This window comes from Bombus affinis, chromosome 3 (genome assembly GCF_024516045.1).
Source record: "Bombus affinis isolate iyBomAffi1 chromosome 3, iyBomAffi1.2, whole genome shotgun sequence".
In the NCBI taxonomy this organism is placed as follows: domain Eukaryota; kingdom Metazoa; phylum Arthropoda; class Insecta; order Hymenoptera; family Apidae; genus Bombus; species Bombus affinis.
This window is the reverse complement of record NC_066346.1, coordinates 4,737,921-4,760,831: the sequence shown is the minus strand read 5'-3', so window position 1 is coordinate 4,760,831 and position 22,911 is coordinate 4,737,921. Positions and strand designations below refer to the sequence as shown.

At 38.5% G+C, this 22,911-nt stretch overlaps 1 protein-coding gene across 7 annotated transcripts in view; it reads right to left on the bottom strand.

The window, feature by feature from the left end:
* Positions 1-22,911, bottom strand: part of LOC126913996 (glutamate receptor ionotropic, kainate 2-like) — a 113,678-nt gene that overhangs the window by 33,454 nt on the left and 57,313 nt on the right. For all 7 annotated transcript variants that reach the window (XM_050717351.1, XM_050717353.1, XM_050717352.1 and 4 more), the window contains exons 5-8: positions 19,772-19,947; positions 19,176-19,229; positions 18,919-19,083; positions 6,897-7,049 (exon numbers count right to left, since the gene is read on the bottom strand). In XM_050717351.1, coding sequence (XP_050573308.1) covers positions 6,897-7,049; positions 18,919-19,083; positions 19,176-19,229; positions 19,772-19,947 — 548 coding nt within the window. The remainder of the gene's footprint in view (positions 1-6,896; positions 7,050-18,918; positions 19,084-19,175; positions 19,230-19,771; positions 19,948-22,911) is intronic.

The window sequence follows — 22,911 nt, the reverse complement described above, 5'->3', positions numbered from 1 at the left end:
ATCAGGAATAATTAGTAAAGAAGTTTCGAAATAACATATAAACGAAATCGAAAGCGCTCCTGTGTAGCTTGATTACAACTAGATCGAACTGGCCGTGTTCAAGGATCGTTCATCCAACAGCAAGAACGGAGATTGCAAGTGGGAGACAAGAAGGACTATTAATCAGATTCCCAATTACGCGTGAAAGTGGCCAGTTATGATTTTGGGATGTGTAACAATATACTAAATGCAGGTAAAGAGCCTCTATTTCGTTGAAATATTTATTTTGCTATAAATCTCGTTAAAACACTCTTAATTAACAACTGTTTACGCATTTACGCGGAAGTTAAAAATGCGCAAATATAGGAAAACACATAAAATATACGAATTAATTAAATTAAAGTATTCATTATGATCTAGAAAAAAAAATATGGATTTGAATAAATACTCACAGTGCATTTATAACAAACTTAGAGATTTTTCTGCAATCGCGAATATAGTAGAAACAGAGAAACGATCTGGACAACGAAAGAGAAAAAAGGGTTGTGAACGAGCCAGGTAATAGAGGGATAGGAACAATAGAAGATAAAAAATAGGATGGGTGGTCACGGATACAGGGAACAGAGGAAGAAATATGCGTGGCTAGGATACAAAAAGATGTAATAGGCAGCAATTTCGGTAAGCGTTCATCCAAAACATTGCGCTTTCCAGTGGCGACGATGATGGTTTGGCGAAGATAACGGGGAAAGCGGAGACACGTGGGTTGCCATGATAAAAGAGCACCGTGTACAATTTTAACGCTCGGTAGTCCGATTACTTGCACCACCGAGTTTCCATGACTCGCGCCGGATCTCGGGGCGTCCCCAGCCATAGCAAATTTTTTCTTTGACGAGTCATTCTTTCGCGAAAATTCGACCGAAACATCACTATATAACACGACTTGATTTACTTTGCTTAACTCTGATACACTTAATATTTTCTTCTTTGTGCTTCCAGTTAAGCAGTTAGTCCTTGCGAATTATCGAGTCGAAAGACATCATACTTTCTCACTTCTTCAGGTTTTTATTCGCAAATAACTGATACGTTCTACACCAGAATGAATACATTTTTGCAGGGTCTCGTTATTTCTACTAAAACGTTTGAACGCCATCGTGCTGCAAAAGTGTGGCAAAGGCAGAAAAATTGGGACGCTTGCTCTTTTGTTGGCGAATTTTTGTTCCTCCTTTTCGTTTGCAAGCAAGTCGACGATTCGGTGCACGCTTCCGAATACTTTGAGAAATGTATTTTCGCGCGTGGAATAAATACCAGGCGAAAACGGGCAAGTCGTCCAAAATGAAAACGACCCGTAGACGAAGCACGGTGTGGGAAACAATTCTGGTAAACGAACTCTCGAAGCGACGAGCAAGAGGACAGCGAGGCTCATAATAAAAGAGCGCCGTCTACGCGAATATTTTCCAAAGCTCCTGTGATAATCCGTAGTCCACTCGTGAAATATTTGCTTCCCCGGAAGTTTGGGACATGATACCTTTTAGATAATTAGAAGGCATCGTCTTGTGATTTGTATCTGAAATATTGTACAGTGGCTCACGAAATTGAACATTTACCATAGAGAGTTTTCACGTTTATATTGCATGCGTTATAGGAACATCTAAGATTCCATTTCTTTAAGTGGACTCGTGAAAATATGAATTTCCGTAAATAGGCAAACAATGTAATAACAAACTATGATACAAGAATTCGATGACTACATTTGCTTCGATCTTCCGATAGAAGAGGAATTAAAAAATATCAATTATGAAAAAGAACATTTGAATATATTTAAATTAGGTAATATTCCCGAGTAATATCTATGAAACACGGGAAGCTGGAAAATAGCGTCGCGACATTGGAAGAATCGCGTTATTGCAAGAAAGAAGGAAAGGGCTGAAAGGTAGGGAGCTCGAGCGCAAAAAAGTAGAAATGTTTAAAGCAAAAGTTTTAAACTTCAAGAAGAAATAAGCTGGTAAATCTGGCAAATGAAATGTCCCGAGAGGAAGCATCGGAGAGACCAAGGAGTGTGACGTTTAAATACAGAACAGTCTCATGAAAAATGAAAATCCACTTCCCTATGGTATTTTCGAAGGAAGAAGAGCGAGGAATTGAATTTATATCGTTTGTTGTGTTACGAGCCTGGGCTTCGAGCAGCGCCAGATGCTGGCGAATGTACTTTTAAGGAATACGCTTGCAGTGTGTTAGCAGGTATGCGGATGCACCTGATGCGTAATCAGAGAACCTGTAGGATAGGATCACCTGCGGATGAACCTGCCATAAAAGCAAGAAGTTACGAAAAGGGTTCAGTTTGTGTAGATGAAACCGATGCGAAATCGGGGAGCCACTTGCTTGGAAAGGCTTCTTTTGGATATTGAGACGCATGAACGAGCCTGAAACGAAATCAGGAAATCACCGGAAAGATTAGTATAGAAATCGTAACTTTGATTAATAACACGATTCGAGCGGATTACTGGCTTGAATGTTGGAGTTTCAAGTAATTAGACTCGAACTTATACGAGGAACACAGATATGTGTATTGTAATCAAAAGATTGTTACAAGCGTGTATGTCGCGAATAAATGGGTGTAGCTTAGTGTGTTACCTTATAGTTTGGTTGCTCGGGTTTGGCGCACTGGCAATGCGCGGCTTAACTTTTGCTCGAACTTTTGCCTGATCTCACTATAGTGCTTCTTCATGAATACGACACGAAGTTACAAAGAGACTTTCCATGACGTTTCGTCCGAGGAGCATGATTTCTTGGCTACTTATATATCATAAAAATCCGACAATTTCATGAGTTTATCTTTTATCATATGCATTTGCACGCGGGAAAGGATTAGTTCGTTTAAAATTTCTAGAAAGCGGTGCTCACCGGACCTTCTCACGAAGCTCAGTTCCATCGCAGCTGTGTCTCCAGCGCTGCTTCAGATAAGGAATGTTTATGCTAAGAGACACTTCTGTTTTCTGTTTTTTGAAGAAGTTTCAGGAGTGCGAGGACGCGTCCTCTACGCGGAGAAAGACTTTCTCCATTCGTAACAGTTGTACAAGTTTCTCAACACACTGTATGCAGCGTTCGTACGGTTATATAGTGTATGGAATTTCCGGGCGGTTATTGATACGACGCGACGTATCGACATTTGCGCGATAAGGAGACCGTTGTTCGATTTATCGCGAAATTGGTTTGATTTATGTGTCGAGAATTTCGACTGGCAATTGTGTGGTTGCTCACTTATGTCGTATGCAAGAGATTAGACGCGTAATCGTGTATCTTCTGTCCCGGAAGGTGAGAATTGAATCATGTCATGAGAAAAGGGGATGAATGGGAAGAACGAGGGGAAGTGAAGAGGAATTGAGAGAATAGGGGAAGTACGCGTGAGAATTAATGGCGACCCTCGATACTCGTCGACAAAACATAGATGAAATATTGCTGTGGCAAAGTAAATCATCGATTGCACTTTTTTCACCGGCATTATGAATTACCTGGTCCTTTCGACGTTGCGGTAAAGGATCACCAACGAATTCATTGTCGTCATATTTCACCACAGAAAACATATAGTGGCAAATTCTTCTGGGCTTCTTTCAATGATATTCTAACCTTAATAATAACAGTATAACGTATTGCTCTGAATAAGTATATTGTTTTCTCCCATTCTAAGATTATTTCGCGCACGATAAGTATACGAAACTAATTTTAATGATATTTGTTAATCAACTGTTACAAGTTACCGATGTTTGTGAAGTTATCGAGTAACGTTTGATGCATATATAGAGAAATGTTGTTAATCATCATACCACATATTGCACGCTCTAATTTCCATTTTATATACACACAGCTGTCTCTCCTTTAACACATGTCCGATATTTGCTTTAGATGACAGATCACATACGACATTGACATGGCGTTATCGCTATAATGCCACAGCATTCGAGTTAACTAATGAACTGATCCTCTATAATAAAGTATAGCAACACAAACATGTCATAAAAAATGAAAGAATTTTTTGGCCAACTCATCCATTTGAATTAATCATGTTTCGTATTTGAGACTTTTGTTATTCACTTGAGATTCCGGCACATGGGTCCGTGTACTATGTTTTCGAGTTCACAATCGAAAAAGTTTCATGCAATGCATCTTGTATGAAGATATCGAGCGAAGTTGTGGTAGTTTTCGAACGACTCCATTAGTACTGGTGAAGAACAGCGTTTCGTAACCGAACCCTAATGACCCATTTTCCCCGATTCACTAACGGCAAAGTACGCATTTCTAAATTGAGAAAAGAAACCAGCTGCACGGTGCCAATGGGTATAAACAGGGGAAGGCCTGGCGTGTGCCAAAATTTGGTCGAAAGATGCTCGGAAAAGCGTACGGACAAACAACGCGGAATAGCTAATCCCGCGATAAACGCGTTTGGAGTGGCGCCAAGTAGTTTTATGGCTTGACGTTATCACGCGACGCTTTTCAAATGGCGGAAAAAAGCATCGTTTATGAACGCTCCAGCTCGTTACCGGCCATTAAAACCGTAAACACTGACCGCGTTTAAAATCGTTACGAATTCCTTATGCGGTGTACTTCTCATAAATACGAAACTGTCAAACTGTGGTTAAGATCATTTTTGTTAAAAGTCTTTGTCATTTCGATCACATTAAGACTGGTCCAAATTAAAGCGGTGAATTATTCGAATTCAAAGCTGAGTTCAAGTATATTGTTCGTTTTCAATTTTGAAATTTGTCGCTTGAACAAATACGTTCCAATTCGAATCGAATTAATCGAACGATCGTTTAACGAATCAAGGAAAATGCAGCGTAATATATTTTCTTATAGATATTCTGCGGCAGGTTGGCAAATGTTCGCAGATTGTTAAGCGACCATCGATATCGGAATTTAGCCACTTCACTGTTAAATTAATAGCGGACCATAAGTGCTCCTCGAGGGGATACTGGTGAACGTGGAACCTCCTGATTGTGTCCAGATTACGAACCAACCTGATTTTCTGCCCGTTGAAATTACGGAACATTGCTCAAGGTGTAAGGGAAAATCTCATTATTCATGATTAATTCATAAATTCATTATTAATTATTCGTTACGTGAAGCGTTAATTCAATGTATCACGATACTGTGTGATAACGTGTAATGTAGTCTAGCCGTAATATATAACGCGTAATGTTTATCCATAATACGTACACGCTATTTCAACAGTTCGTTATTAACGAACGAGGATTGTTTTATCTCACAAAGAATGTAATGTAATACTACTCATTACAATAAACCAAAAACACGCGAAGCCTTCGAACGATGTGTGGCCGATGCGCCTGACAGACTGGAAACCTGTTCGATATTTCATAAAATTTATCCGTGTCTGGTGTTCATAAAATTCCTATTGAAATTCATAGAAACAACCTTCCGACGTGTCGACGCTCGAATACAAAGCGGTCGAATATTGGCGAATGTATATGACGATGTTTTAAAGGCCACGATCGTAAATCATCGACATGAGCCGATGTCGATACTCATCGATACGTCGATAGTTGTGTGCAATTTTTGTTGTACACGAACAGAGGCTAAATGAAATCAATTGCCGAGACTGTTATTAGTCAAGTGATCGAGTTAACTTATTATTTCGTTACTTACGATATGGTCACAATTAGGCAAACCATCATAACCGTTCGTTTTATTCGTTTCAAATTTTAATAATTCTGTTCGATATCGAAACTGTCCAGAAACTTAAAAAAGTTTCATTAAACGGAATCGAAATTTCACAAATTACGCTTCAATGAAACCCGTTGAATATAATGAAATTCGCTAAATGTAATGAAACGATATTACTATAACAACACAATGTAATCGTTCCGCGCTGTTTTCTCGTTAACTGAAAACATTCACGCCTCGATTTCTCGCGAGTTTGTAAAACCGCCATTCGTCCTCGCGTAAGGGTTTGCAATTATCCGGAATACAGTTGTTCCTGGCAGCAGTCCAGTCTCTTTGCATCCGTAATTCGTCGTAAATTGTCGGTTAACTTTCTTCGTGAGTGTAACAAACGTCGCTCGCTGCTTGTTGACAGCTGAAAATGGATCGGACAAGCGCTCGACAGAAATGAACTTTTCTTCGCGATTTTCATTTTACAAAATACGTCCATGGAACTTCCCATGGCGTTTCCAGCAGCATTCCGCCCATTCAGCCAGACATTTTACGAATAACGCGGGTCGCTAATGCGATGAAACATTAAATTCCGTTTTGAGGAACGTTTCGTGTCCAAATACTTGCTCAAGATATACGAAATACCTAGCATGTCCTAGCACGTTAATCTCCTAGCCATTCAGGCGACACATCTTACTCGAAGCGAGACGACGCGACGCGAGATTATTCGATTAGACGCTAGAACTTTTTTTTACCGCTACCGTGGTAATTAAAACCTGTTATTCGAATATGAAGTGGAAAATATTTAACGAAATCTCATAGATATAACGCAACTGGAATTAAATATCACGCCTAGATTGCGGACGTTTAATAAATTTATACTTCTTGAAATATAATCAACGATTTAAACAAACTTGCTTCGCTCAACTAAAAAACTTTAACGAACATTTTACTGTAAATATTTTTTTTATATCGTGCATCTTTATAAGTTTTTATTCAGACAAATGCTTAAAAATCTGTAGTTTAATCGTCACGAACACGTCTTGCGTGCATCGTATTTACATTATAATTAGATACATGTAACGTTACGTTACATTAGAAATTCAGGAAATTTAATAATTCTTGGAGAATCTAATTGTCTTAGGAATAGACTTTGAACGTAGAGCTTCAAATACATATGTGAAATATTACTTTACCATGTCTTTCTTTCTGTTTCAAAGAACACGCACACGTGTAAAAGTAGTAAAACTCACCGAGTTGATGTAGTTGATGAGGGACAACCCTCCGTCCCAGGGGTGTTCCATTTCGCAGGAGATGTTGGCGGGCCTGAGCGCGTGTGACTGTTCCAGCGTTCTTAATCCTACAGCGAACACCTGCACGCTATCGTACATGAGCGCTGGCTCCGCCTGAAAAAGGCACGTCTTTCCTCAGTATAGATCATTCATAGAACGTCGCGATGCTCCCCGCCGCGTTAAATATTCTCGTAAGCTGCTGTTCTTTTTTTGCTTGGCGACCGTCCACAGATCATTTAAATTATGCAGCTGGGTAAGCCACCTCCACCAGCCACCAGAAGAAAGAGAGTCGCCTTTGAAAATGATTAAACGTGCGCCGCGGCGGAAGCATCGCGAGCTTTTGTAGATACTTAAACGAGGATCTGGTTAAACGAATTATCTCTCCGGAATTTTTCTATGAAGTTTCAAGTTTGCGCGTTTTGAAGAAAGACACCTCAGTGGCGTTACGATAAATGTTATAGCGAAAGAAATAGAAATGGAGATCGTTTCAATCAACTTGAAACAACAATCTTTGATTATGTATTATCTCTGAGGAAAAGAGTGATAGACATTTTCTTGGCGAAAGAACGGATAGAGTTGATTGTAATTAATTTAGAAGAATTAATTCTGGTTATTTTTCACGCTGTTGGCAGTGAGCTTTATAAACGAGACTGCACGCCTTGCGCTGTTATGGAAATTATCAGCACTTTGAATTGTTGAGAAGAGATGCGGCAGCGTGACATTAGCACCGTGGCGCCAACCTGGAAATGCGTTTCATATTCGTTTCAATTTTATTGCGCTTTGACGAAATTAAAGAAGTATTTGTCGCTTGCACGAAGTTCCATTAATTTGTGATTTTGTCAGCTTTTCCAAGAGCTCTGTCCATTATCGATTGCTCCATGAAGTTGTTACAAGCGATTCGTTTAAACAGCTACGATATTAGATTTAATAGTTAAACTCGAATAAACGAAATTACAGTTTTGTTTCTACGATAAATCTAACTCAACCATAGGCGACAGCCATTTGAGACTTAGAAGTTCAGCAGAAAGCATTCGTCGACGGTCTGGGTAGCTTAATTAGGAAAACACCCTGCCGGCGAGCGGAAGATTTGAGTTTGAATTCGGATCTAGCAATCCGATGGATTGAACATTTTACTTCTTACGATTCTTAGAAGTAGGATGTGCCTCGGCGTTAGAAGATTATGATTTACGTATCTAATTGACTGACAGTGATGAGTTTAGACTGGTATTTATATGCTTTGCGCATTATGAGTTACCGAGGGCGGTTACATTGTCAGGCGGCGATTGTTTGAGGCTTAGGGGTGTGGTAGAAAATATTCATCGACCGCCCGGGTAGCTAATTGGGAAAGCACCTTGCCGGTAAACGAAAGATCCCGGTTCAAATCCCGGTCCACTATCCCGATCGGCTGAATATTTTTCTTTCTACGATATCAAACAATCGATGTATGTTCCTTCGTTGGGGTAATGACACTGTATTGAAAATAACAATGGTTGAAAGTAATAATGATTGAACTTTTACGACTAATATGCATACAGTCGAACATTCGAGGTATTGGAAACTGATACGAACGACAAAGCCATTTCAATTGGCGATCTAATTATTTCGACGAGAATATTTTCGAATTCATGCACATTCAAGCCCCGAAGGTTCATTAATCAGATTGCATTCGTTCTGTTTCAGTGCGTGAAATTTTCTATTTTTGCCGCATTCCTCGTAACTTTGTTTGACGAGAAAAACAACGTCGCGCTAATGAACCCTTCACACAATCCGATAAGTTATTTTTTAACAAACAAATTTTGAATAGTTGTTTATGCAACAAATTCGCCATAACACAAAGGGTTCAAAGCGTATCGAGTTCGAATCAATTTCCTGCTCGGCTTATTTTCGTATCCCTCTGGACGCGAATCAACTGGAATTTCCTTCGTTGCTTGCACGGCGCTAATTTTCCATGTAAATATGCGCGTACTACGTGTTTGATTACAGCAAATACCAGGGTAAAGCTACCATGAGACCCGTGTCGCATGGTCTTTGGTGAACTTGCCAGGTTTTCGGAAGTTAAGGCAGGTTCGCGACAAATGTCTCGGTAATTTTCAGGTTGCTTAATTTCTAAAGGATCTTTTAAACCGAGACAAACACTATTATAATGTTATGTTGAGCAGTGATGTCTAAAATCGTTAAAAAGAAAGGAATATGCATATACATAGTATTATCGAGTTCCTTACAGATAATTTTCATTTATAATTTGCTGATTCTACAATTACTAATTTTAATTAATTTTCTATTAAAATCCCTATCTCGTGGTAGCGGAAATGTACTACAGCGTCAGACTACTTATGAACATAGTAATATATTTCGTTCATTATCGTCATAATGCTCAAGGAACCCTATTAATTAACGATAAAGCGATAATCAGCGAAGCGATGAAATCGAGAAGATGATGTATCTTCAATAAAATATCAGGGGTTTTATAGCAAGTTCCTTTCGACGTCTTAAGTAATATCAACAAAACGAGTTTAAAGATTACGTGTATCGAAATTACCTCGATATTCTTCTTAAATTCAACAACAGATCATATCGACAGAAAAGTGAACGGATACTTTAATTTCTCCACTTCTCAAAAATTAATCTTCCATTTTCTCGATCGATCAACCATATTTCGACAACACAAACACAGGAATATGTTCAATTTCTCGAAATATCCGACATTAGCCTTTCTCCAATTACGTATCGAATGCTGCGTTACAAGTTATCCGAAAAAGTATTGGCTCTCCATGGACAGGAGGCAATTTTCGCCGATATTTATTGGCCATTTCTCCTCCACCCATTAATAAGCGAATCGACCGATCGAGCAGACGTATCCAGGCTCATTGATTCACGTTAACCAATACATCGTTACGTAGATGTTTCAGCGTGAAACGCGATGACGTGGAACAACGCGCGTTATTGCACGCGTTCCTACTGAGCTATCGGGAAATTCGATGGAAATGCAAAGATCACGCGGCGAAAAGTTGGTATCGTGGAAAGTAATCAGCGATAACTGCGTTCCTGTGCAGTATCATCGTTGCTTCTCCGATGAAAACAACTGGAAATTTTCTCGGTCTCAGTGAACTTCCACTCGATAAAAGCGAACAAGGAAATCGTATATATCGTGGAGGAAGCAAGGGACCAAGTTTTGAGAGAATTCTAAATTATGATCTCTGAGAAAATTGTAGAAGCAGAGTGGTTCGCGAAAGCATTCGTAAGCTTGTACATACTTTCCTTTTTATGAATATATTATGCGTATTATAGGAAACATTCTGAAACTTCATTAGCGCCATCACCTATGAGATTCGACTATATTGGTAACATTTGAAACCAAACCTGAAAATGTACATAGATGTTGCAAAACGTTTTTGAAATACACGCGCGAAATGATTAAAATTGTAATTCTTTTTTTCAATAAACTGGAACGATTTAGGATAATTTTCCTTTGCAATAAAAACAGATATTTTTGACGTGAATCGAATTCAACATGCTGCGTTACGTTTAAAACGAATTTATCATTAAAAAAAAAAAAAAAAACTAAAGAATAAAAGAGATGAAACATATGATTTCAAACAGAAGCGAAATTGACAAATATTGTGACGGTGAAAAAATGTAATAACTCAATCTCAATCTCCGAGGCTCGTGGATTTATAATAGAAAATCGATCTGCAGATAGATCGCCGTCAAAGCTGGTGAAGAATTTTGTTAACAAGATCGTTCGCCATTGCTCGCGGCTACATTGGAAAACAAACGGCTGAAAAATAGCTCGCTCTTCGCTATCAGAAATTTCGTAGCTGAATAGAGTTTGCACGCTGTCTCGTTATTTTGGCTTAATTGGAGCGTGTTTTTAATTAGCCCAAGGCTGAGAGACATCTCGCGAGTAACTTACGATGCCTCTACCCTGTTAAACATTAAATGAGTTTCTCCATTATCATTCAGAATAAGATTAACTAAGTAACTTAGATAATTTGTCTTGAATTATACATTAATTTGTTATTTAACAATACATTCATTTCTCTTTAATAATACAAATTTGCAAATCTTTTTTCCTAAATTTTCTGTTAGTAGAAAAAAGGGTTGTTTAAAATATTAAATTAGTTGAGAAAGAAATCTATTGTTAGTCTGGCTAGCTTAATTAGTCGAGGTAATCTCTTTGGCGGAGGTAAGATCAGGATTTTCAAGGATCTGGAGATTATTAAGCTCTTTCTCCTTACAGTTTTTGAACAGAGGGATTTAAGGTTCCTTTCTTTCCTCAGTTTCTCTGTGATTCTCAATAAAAAAGTTGAAGTTTTAAAATAGGTAAGAGGTGTTATGGTATTTGTTAGAGTAGATAAAGTATATTATATCTAGAGGTAGAGAACTTTGCTTTGAATTTCGTTATATTTATGTCTGCTCTATATAATACACGTGGTATAATATACGTTACTGCGCTTAATTAATGCGAACTAACTGTAGTTACGTTAATCTTGTAGCTAGTGTTCAAATTCTGTTAGGAACCATGTGAATTCTCTAATTCCTATTTCCATTCTATGATAATTCCCATAAAAATATTTAAACAACTCTCCAAATTTTGTTCATGTTTCCTCTTATGTTTCCACTTTTATATTTTTCAAAATGCCATTTTCTACTATTCATTTCAATATATTGACCAAATTTTTGTTCCACTATTGTCCAACGTTGTACATTATCTATGCACTATTCCAATAGTAAAAATAAATATTCTTTATAAGAAATAAATAAATAAGTAAATAAGAAATAAATACCCTTTACATAGGATAACAGATATACATGGATTAATCTGTTTTTCTCCAAATCGTCTTAATTTATTCCAAGCAAAGTCTGCGCGATACTCAAGACGATTCTATATTTCCTATGTCGGATATTACATTCGTAACATCGTAGTTCGACGCCTCGGTTTATCCGCTCTAAATTAGACAGATTGTCAGTTAGTTAGCAAACATTCGTCGCGCACCGCAAATTTTGCGAGTTCCTTTCGAGCATGGAGATTGCTAGGTTAAGGGTGTAGAAGGGCGAAGAACTTCCGCTAGGTCTTAATCCTTGTCCCAGCCTTCATATCGGAGTAATCGTCGCGTGGGTGGAAATTAATTCGCTGGTCCTGTCATTTTTCCTACCTGGATCACGAGGAGAGCCAGGGCAATTGTACGGGACAGTCTGTTTTCGAGGGCGCGGATCAGATTGTTCATTAGCATTTAAAGCGAATCTCGAGCAATCGTCGACCACGAAATTTTCGTCCACGACAGGACAGTCTTTTATATTCGGAAGAACAGAGACGCGGTAATATGAGATTTTTATGATGTACAGTAGTGATAAAAGGAAATTTTGAAGGATAAACAGTACAAGAACGTGACGGTTTTAGAAAAAGGAGTTGTAATTGACAAAAAGAATTAAATCACGAATATGTGGACATAATAGAGATGACTTTTATCGACACAGTAAGAAATGTGTAGTTATCATATTTACAAAACTATGAATCTTACACTGTCTTTCGCCTGCAATTGTATATTTTATTATCGAGGAAGAACAAGCATTTGCACTGGCTGTGCATTCGTTTCCAATTAAATAAATTATGTCACCTGCATTGTCATGTATTAATTGACGATTCGCATTTATTGGAACGCATCCATGTGGGAAATGCAAATAGGGAAACGAGGAGGAGAAACAGTATCGATCGTTACAAAGAGGAACGGTATTCGTTCTAACGATCGATAGATACGAGGTAGGTAGAAGAATTTGCGAAAGATCGCGTGGAATGTTTCAGACAAGTCGGAAATGTCACGGTAGGGCCGTGGAAGATCTAGTTACAATAGCGTGAAATTAAAAATCTAATAAGCGGTCTTTAGGATGCGCGTCAGATTCACAGCTGCTAGGGTAGCAGCTGAACGAGAAAGGAAAGTCAACTGCCATGCCAACGGTGGAATCTCGTCATCGCAAGGCCGGTTACCGGATGAAATAATAAAACTCTTCGAGCACGAGATAGTCTGATTTATGGCGGTAAAAGCCCAGGTTATCCCGCCTCGCGAGCTGCATTCGGTGATTCATTGGATGGCTGGGACATAACAGGTAAAACGAGTGGAAAAAATACTATTTCTCTTGGATTGTTTTCAACAAAGGGACAAGCTTCTCTCATTAGCTTATCAAAATTCAACGTTACGTCAAACATTTCATTGCATTCTTTTGCAATCAGTTTTTTAAATCCCAAAGATTTAATATTCTTATTAATATTCTTTTCGTCGCTATTTTTTCTTTCATCTACATTCTACAATTTTAGAAATTTTGAACATAGCGAATTATTTATAGTACTTCGATCGCTTATTTCTGTTTAGCACAGATTTATTTATATACGTTCACGTAATTTTTAAGTATTATTTCGCTGCTTGATCATTAACAGGTTAAAAGATTCGGACAAATTCGCAAAGTCACATGAAATTGCTAAATCCGTGTCTTTGGAAAATAATAGCGCTGATTGCGAAAGCAAATTCCAAAGAGCCGCCGATCTCTAACAAATTTAAAAAATAGACCGCCCAATGCAACGCGTTAAAATTCAATTCGTTCGCTCAATACCTTCAATCGGCAACGAGACCCAGCCACCTTGATTACTACGAGACTGATACTCTACACTATAAAAGGAACTAGATCAGTATGCAAGGTCCGTCCACCGTGTAACAAGCTCTCGTCGAAAAAGAGACCCGCAGACACACACGTATAGGTACGCGTTTATTTTTCCAGACGAGCCTCGTTTGTTCGTCCTATACTTTCTTCACAAGAAGATCGGTCTAACAGGTGTACAGCCTTATTTCGAGCCAGCTTGTGCCCTTTGGCAAGGTGGTTAGCTCACAATGCATCTTCAAAAGCTTCGACCTTCTTTCAACTCACTCTTTCCCTTCTTTTCATGGCACTTTCAACTAAGGCTGATTGTGGCTGTGTTTTTTTTTTTCTTTAGAACTTTTTGTTGGCTAACTCGATCGTTTAACGGTGAGAAATAAGAGGAAAATCGAGGAAGATAAAAGGGTGAACTGAAGCTTCGAGCAACCGAAGGAGAATCGTATCGAGAAAGGACACGAGTAACCTTGGTGGAAGCAGACAGTAGATTTTACGGTTGTGACATCGTACCCGTGGGAAGTCTGGAAACAACGGCTGTCCGAGGTAATTTCAGCCTGACAATTCGGAAAATCGTAAGGTGACTGAAGATAAGTGACAGGGAGGAGAACTGAGATTATGTAGGATAGGACTGTTCTTGTAAACTCGTTATATAGGGTTATACAGATACTATGTATAGATGGACATTATTTTTGGAAATACGCGTATTGTAGAAGTAAGCATTCGTATGACAGACGAATGATTGAGGACCGAGAGAATTTTTATGCTAGTATTGGTCTGTAGCTAGTATTGGTCTGTAGCAGAGGGTGCAGATGTGTTCGAAGAATACACGTGGAGATTTGACATGCATGCTACATGAGGAGATCTACCTGCACGTGACAAGAATGTACGATGTGTGTAATTTCTTTAAGAGTGTCACAGAGAAGCAGGAGAGTTCTCTGTGAATTATTGGAAAATCATAGAAATAAATTCTTATAATTTTACAATTTCATTCTATATCTAACGATTACGAGCCTAACTACTCAACATTCGATATCACGTCTAAACTGAGATACCTCGTACGAAAAGTACAAAGAACAGCATCAGTTTAAGAAACGACAAAAGACGTCTATCGTTAAGAACAACGGTTAATTTAAACGAAAAGTATTTAACTACCGTACGTACAATTTCCTTTGTTCTGGAGTTCGGTTTAGAAAGGGAGGCACGCTACTTTGCTCGCAGCAAGAAGCTTTTGAAACAATAAAGTTTCTGAAAGCGAGAACGAGCGCCCTGCAATTAGAGTGCTTTTTGGGCGAAATAATTTCGATGAAAATTACCGAAAAGGAGACGTTATGGGATTTCATTGCAAATGGTCGCGTTCATTTAATCAGCGAGATGAGCCATGGCCGAAGCTTCTAATCGCTTGGTTGATCGGGGCTGAAACAGGCACATGGACGAACCTTGAGATGCGATTTCTTTCTTCGTTCGCTGTCTTTGTGCCGAGGATAATCTCGCTGAAAAGCGAAAGGAAGCCGTACGAGCTTAATCACGTGACGGCTGACTGCTGCGCTCATTTCACTAATTGGGTAAAACTAATAATAGCCAGCAGTCACTGTTTCTTTGCCCCCTTTCGTATCGTCTGTAACTTTGGCCGCGCGCTATGCAAAAACTTGCCCTCTTCGGTTAACGAACTTGCTCTCTTCGTTCGTACTTGCCTGGGATCTAATTGAAATTTACGGTTCTCTTGTCGATTTGCAAATTCAATCTCGCCCCCTCCACAGTACGATAGGAAAATCGTTTGTTTAAATCCGTGGAGCAAAATTAAAGATCGCTGTTGATTCTTTTTAACGCGAAAAACAAACACAGCAAGGGAATTTTTATACAATACGAACGAAACAGTAATATTTCAATTTGGGTCACGTCCGTGATACGATGAGAGCAGGACTTTTCTCTATTTGCCACTGTATAACGGTGGCTCGATATTTTTACGTTTTATACCAATGGAAAAACCTAGGTATTTTTATTCAAATGCCCAGTATTGCGGAATCTTTATCAATGGGGAAACACGCGTACGTCACTTTACAAACGTGTATTTATTGAGCTTCTGTTTTCCTTTTTATAGTTGATTAATCGATGAAAATATGTTTTAATAAATAATTTTTATTAATTTGTGTCTCTTCCAAAATTGTTTCGTTAAAGAGAAAGTATATGTAGGTCAAATTGCGTCCATAATGATTATAACATTTTCTTTTGACTTGTTAAATCTATCCAAAACGACAGAATTCGAAATTTTTGTTTCTGCAATTGAGATAGATTGGTGCTTCTGATATCGTGAAGAATTAGAATTAAAAAAAAAAAGTTCATTTTCTATGCAGCGCTATATATTCTACCATCGTGCAAAGGTCAAGCTGTAACAAAAGTTCAGCCATCGCGCTATTATTAGAAAACTCTTTCTTTACGTCGCCATTAAGGTGAATCATTAATCTACCCGCCCTTTTCCACAAAGTATTTCCTCGTTTCTCTGCATATACCTCATTCACCATTTTCCTCGAAATAAAACACGGACTAGCGGAACGAATCTGTCACCGTACAAAAGATAGCGGATCGAACAGAGACCATAATCTCGTTTCGCCTGCAACCATCATTCGATTAAACCTTCAGACATATCTATTTCCCTTTTTCTTCTCTCGAATTTCCGGACGTTGTTTCGTACCTTCGAAGGAAAATCTTCGGTATTAATTCAATTTTCCCCCTCCTGTTCTCCTTCTCCTTTTCTTTTCTTCCTTTTCTACTAGACACATTTCTCCTGGACGCAATTGTCGATTCAAACGAGTCGTTCGAGGGCACTTTAAGCGACCGTCGACTTTAAAAGCCAGCGAATTAAGTTGCCCGACTCGGCGAGAAATGCGGTTTCTTTTGTGACAGCTATTCCTCCAACTCCGTCTCGTTTTCCTTGGCGCTGTGTTTTATAAAAGTAGTTACGTCTGACGGGCCTGGAAAAATCTATTTACCAAACCAGCCTATGCCCAGCTATTCTATGTAGAAATATCGCGTTTTTCGTGTCGATTCATTACAGTGTAGATAGAAGAACATATTTAAATTTTATTAGCGCTATAATGAAAATCAACTATGACGGCTACATTGATACTGATATATAACAATGTAACATAATATAATATAACATAATATGGTATAAATATGTTGTAGATATACGTACAAATTTTGTATGGTAAATGTTCGAATATTTCTACAAGCCACTGTAGATCAATTAAAGCAGAAGCTACACACATATGTGGTTTATAGTGACTATATAAAACAGTGTTCGAAAATGGCTCGAATAACAGTCAAGCCGAAGGGTTGCATTCCCGGAAAGGAAACCTTTTAAGGAAACCCTGGAAATATTGAAACATCTGCAGTAACATAAATAAAGCCACCAGGATTATATATACTATCTAAACCTATTTATTAATTAGTTGGTTGGTTAATTAAGATTTGGGACTAGTTTTAAGTTTATTCGTTCTCCGAAGAAATCACTAACAATGCCCGAGTTTATCCTTTTTGTTACATATAGAATAAAATGGCCAGGTTACTTCTAGAAATTTTTGACATTATTGCAGACGTATGATCTTGTTTGTACCAATTTTTCTTCTTCGCTTTTTTTATGAATTCGTAGATTTTGTTTGCATGAAATACAGTGGCCACAAAAGGACGCGGTGTTTCGGACAAACAAAACGTAGAAAATTTGATTATCTTGACGAACTGTGTCGGCTAGAATAATAAGAGAATGTGAACCAGATGGCCCCTGTATACAGTATGCCCTGCTGAGCCCTGACAGACGTTTGCATTTTCAGCACCGCAGCTTCACGTTATTAAGGTAAAGAATTCTTGTGGAATTTCATCAAGTTTTTAAAATGAGATCAAAACTCAAGTGTAACACAACTTCGAGTAATTGATAAGGGAGACGATGTACGACATGCGGCAATAAAATTTGGAATATTGAATTTAAGAAATTTTTTAAACCAGATAAGATATATTTGTGATACAGACGTTAGCTTTAATATCAATTTAGGGACTTTTGAATCCTCAATCGAGAAGAAAGACAATGACGAACAGGTAGCAATCAAATAAGTTGGAATAAGTTTGTAGAACAAGTTTCTCTCTACCAAATTTCATATTTTTCTATTGCTTATATGCATTAGGTTCTCAAATGAAAAAAAGGGGACAGGATTCCCCAGAGACGCGACAACAGAGGCATTTCGAAATTTCGTTTCGTTACGAGAGGTGACAGGACAGTTAACTGATGCCAAGCCAGACACACTAATCTGAATGCAAATCGAGGAAAAGTAGGAAGATCCGCGTGTTCCGAGTACAGACGTCACTATTTTGCAGCCTTCCAAAACGTCACATCGTCAACGAGATTTGATCGAGCGTGCCAGTTTAACATGAACTATTTCCATAGCTCTTTATTAAAGCTTAATGAACTTGTTTGACTCGCTTTGTCAGGCAACGATCGCTTTCAAATTATTTTACTAGCGTGCGAAACGTCCGCTGTGGCATCGAACAGGCTACTTTCTATGGAGTTTTTCTCTTCGTATTGTTTTACATCCAACAGTCGATACGTGTTTTCCAGTTTCTGTCCTTCTATCTTTCTCATCGGTCTCGTTTTTGCGTCGCTACGTACTTTGCGATCAATAAAGTATCACGACGGTGGACAGAGGCGGGATTTTCCGCGATTACTATAAATTGTCAAAAATAACTTGTCCTCGTAATTTTTGATTCGGTGAACTTAGCCTTTGACCCGAAAAATTGCGAGTCAATTCAGTAGAGCCTCAGATTATCAGAATATTAACAGAACGATCGATTATTGATCGGTGGAGATTTGCGGATAGTCCTTTGTAAAAAGAGAAAAAGAAATTGGAAACTTATAATAGAAACCGAAAGCAATTTTTACATTTCTATTCAAAAGCTTCTGACACTGATTATAAAAGTTGATACTGTAGCGCGAGTGTTTGGTGTAACCGCAATGATTCTAATTTTCGTCAACGTCAGAACTGCTGATAAATTAATCGTTTATCGAAATTACCATCTTATCCAAAGTATCCATCTATATTATCGTTCTTTATAATTCCGAAAAGAATTTCGAATCCCTTTAGAAGCCTTCCAACATCGTGCAATCGTGACTATTGACTTGGCACATCCATTTAACGGAGCAAACAGTCACGTAGCCGGATAAAAATCAATCCGTCGCATGTGCACGAAGCGAATATCGAAGAGCGGTGCGATAACAGATCGCGCAAACATCCTGAGAACGCAGACACAGATATTTGGCATGGTTGGGTTTCGGGTCACATGGAACTTTTACCTGTATAACTCTCGATTTGTTGAGGATCGTATTCCCGGACGGTTGGTATCGTTCCATGTCCCTCAAGATGCCCCGCACTCCGACATCCTCCGCGTCGACCAGACGGAAGGCAGTGATATTGACGAAATTGTACTTGAAGTCCTCGAGGTCGAAGGTCTCGATATCCTGGAACAGGGACGGATAGATCGCGTTTCCGAACCGTTTAGAAGACCCGCCTCGGGGCTATCTGTCTCTTCTTCGAAGCTGAGTGTACTTACGAAAGTTGTGAAGAGATAGTGGTACTTGTAGTCGTTCATTTGCAGCTGCAAGATCTGAAAGTAGACACGTGCATCGATTTATTTTCCATGGCGATGATTTATTACTTGATCGATTATTGATTCGATTTGAATTGATATTTACTGAGCGATTATTAATTTACGTATTGTTATAATTTACTGGTAGAATGTAAGTTCACATATCATAAAAAGTTGTGACCGTGACCTCTCTTAAAATTAAATAATTCAGTGGATTACGACGCTTAACTTGTTTCTAAATTATACTTTACGCCGCAGAAGGAAATACCACGCAACTAAGAGCAATTTTTTCGTGAAGATATAGAAATGAAATTCAATTTCTAGTAGGATTTATACCATTTTCAATTTCTGAAAAATCACTTGACGTACAGGACAGCGAATGTTGCGTTACATGGTTTAGATGTCAAAAGAAAAGAAAAAGGGACGGTGTTGCGAAATCAATATCGCATAAAAGCAAACGCGGAGAAAGATCGGAATGCCTGCAAGATATTTACATTGGGGACGCATTGGGATTATCGAAGCCACGGGCACAGGAAATCGATACAGGAATATGTATTTACCATTCGTAGAAAATGATGCATATGCTCCGGCCTGGTATCTACGATGAGATTCCGTATTTCCTTGCTTTTCATCTCGGAGAGAACCTGCCTGTAGGAATCCGGGTCGGCCTGCCTGAGGTTAACCTCGATCTCTCGAGACTTCGGCGACCTGACGAGTTCTCGTAGCTTCACCAGTCCTGAAACACGCGATTAATTTACTTGTCACATCGATTAGAGTCAGAACCAATCAACTCGAAACTGCTCGCGCTTCTTGTAACTGTGTTCTCGCGTCAACGATCATCAATTTTACGAGCTTTGATAATCACGCGATGGCAAATGTTATCAAATGTGTGAAAATTTTCTTACTAAATTTTTAGAATAACTGGCTTGTTGCAACTAGTTGATTATCAGATGCACACAGATTTCTCTATTACAGTACAATTTATATTAGGTTGTCCGAAAAGTTTCTTTCGTTTCATAAGGTGATGATATATGAACAACAATTTCTGTTTTATATTATTTTATTGAATGTAGGTTTTTATTGAGGTATCATCCATTTCGTTTTATTTCTATCATTATGTTCGTGCATAATTCATTGAACTAATATAAAACAAAAAAATTATGCGTCTATTATTTCCTTATAAAGCGAAAGAAACTTTTCGGACAACCTAATATTTTATCCACAGTTTCTAGTTAATATTTCCGAAAGTTTATTCAAATTAAACTCGCGCTACTTTTCCTCGAAAACCTTCAATTCTTAATTTTCTTTCGATCGAAATAGCTCGACGGTGCTGAGTTAAAGTCGATAATTGCTACAGTAGATATGTACCAAGAATTTGGCGCAACTTCTCAAGAAAATATTCTCGTATACGAGTGACCCCGATTGTTTCAATAATTGCGAGACTGCCGAAATGTGTAGCTCCTTCGCGTATCTTCTTAGATATTATTAGAGTGGCCGTTTAATGGGTCGGAAACCCGTGAATCGCGTCGCCCGATGAAATCAATACTTCCCACCGCCTGAGTAATCAAGGTATCATCTCGACTTGCGGGTCTTCCGAGGTTCGAGTTCGTTCCCTTTCAAGTTTCCACTCGGAACTTGAACGTCCGGGATTCCCCGTCTGGTGGACTCACGTTTCGTCCATTCTCTTAGGTCGATCAAGTCCTTCGAACAACGAGAATCAACAAACTTTCACGAATTCGATCATTGCTGCCGATTATTCCAAAATGTAACATTGAAATATTTTGTTGGTTTATAGATGTATATTAATAATCAACGACCATTTTATCGGATATCGTCATGGAATTATTTAACAGTACGGCTAGGATTTAATACTGAAATCATCGACGGTAAAATTACAAATAAATAAAAATGAAAAACATATGAAAATATAGATAATTCACTTTTACCTATGTACTTTGCAAAAATTCAGATTACTAAAAATGTACCGTTGCAGAATCCACAGAATCTCTCCGAAAAATTACGAATTCATATGGAACACTCTGGTCCAAACTGTCGATAAGCTATATATTTTCAAAAGCTGTGCCAAATTTGAATGCGGCTTAATATTTTTTTAAACAATAATCTATCCACGTTGACACATTTCTATTTAATTGAGGTATAATACACAGGAACATGTTTTATGTATTAAAATTGGAAACAAAATCGAGTGAAATAGAGTGAAATTGAAAAGGGTTAATATTTCATTGTTCGATCAAATTAAACGAGTGATTCATCGCAGCAAACAGGACGAATAGATTTTTCACTCGCGATTTCGCTCGCGGAGAATTCGCCAGATTTTCCTGTTGCAGACCCGTTAATTAACGCGGGCAAATCCGTAGACAGGCTAACTAATCCCTCAGCAAGAAATGGAATTTAATTGTCGCTGATATTGCAAACAAGTTGGTCTAGCGTTAGCTCGGTATTTGTAAGCATTGAGTTTCCTTTGGTCGTGGAGATTGTTTGCTTCTCCATCGTTAAGGAAGGTACATCGTTAGGGTAACGACGTAAAAATGGAAGTACAATATATTCTCGAGCTAATGAGTTGGAATTTTTTTATCCTGGTTTTTAATTGAAATTGCATTTTTTATAGGAAACTTTTTTTGGATACTTCGACGAACGGCTGGATAATTTTCTTTCATTACGGATCGCTAATAAGACAAAGAGAAGAATTAATTCTTTCGTGGTAAACGGAGAGCAATACGATAACTCAATTCGATATTACAAATGAGCGGATTTTACGCGAGTGAAGCAATTCCACTGCAAGTTAAATGAACTGGCACAATTCGTCGTTTCAAATTCAATACGAACAGCATCTGCTCTCGACGCGCTTCGAAAGTTCTTCGTGTTGAAATTCAAATGACTGGAGTACGTGGCGACAATAACAACATAAATCATCGAATCTTCCTTTTTTCTTCATGGGCAAAGTATTTTATGATTGCTAGAAGTCTACAGTTGGTCTTAGAATAAAAGGGAAAAATCAAAAGGGAGAGACTGTTTATAAATCTTCGCCTGCGACCAAATGAGAAGTTCAGACTTGAGCAAACTGTTCCAACTACATGGCTGATTTGAAGGGGTAAAAACGCGAGAAGAAAAAGGAGAACATCGCTTCAAGGTAGTGGATGATTTCTCTTGGGGCGTTCAAGACCGCTCGAGACACGAAACAAATTATTATATCGGCATTTACTTACTTTAATGACAAGCACTTACGGTCGTGCCTCGAATGCCGATAACCGCTGTCGGATGAAATATTGCGCCGGCACGGTGCGAGGAAGGAAGTCATTCATTTTTTCCACCTCGATCGGGAACGGCTGGTATTCCGGAGGAATTGAATTGTTCGCGTCTTTTCGGTTTACATATTTTATCGAAACAAGCGGATCGATCACGATGATTAATGGCCCGTGACATCCTGTTACTTTATCGTTGTTCGCTAATAGAAAGAAATTAATGTCCACGATTTCCGACATTTTTGTGATAGATGAGAATGCAATAGTGAGAATTCACGCGGATCACGAGTGAATGTGAATGTTTACGCCGGAGTATTGGTAAGGAATGAGGGTCGATTTAGGAGAATGCACGAGGAAATTTGGATGTACGTAGCAATTAATATCGGTAATTGATCTGTAGATCATACGGGCCACGCAAAATTGGCACATGATTTGGC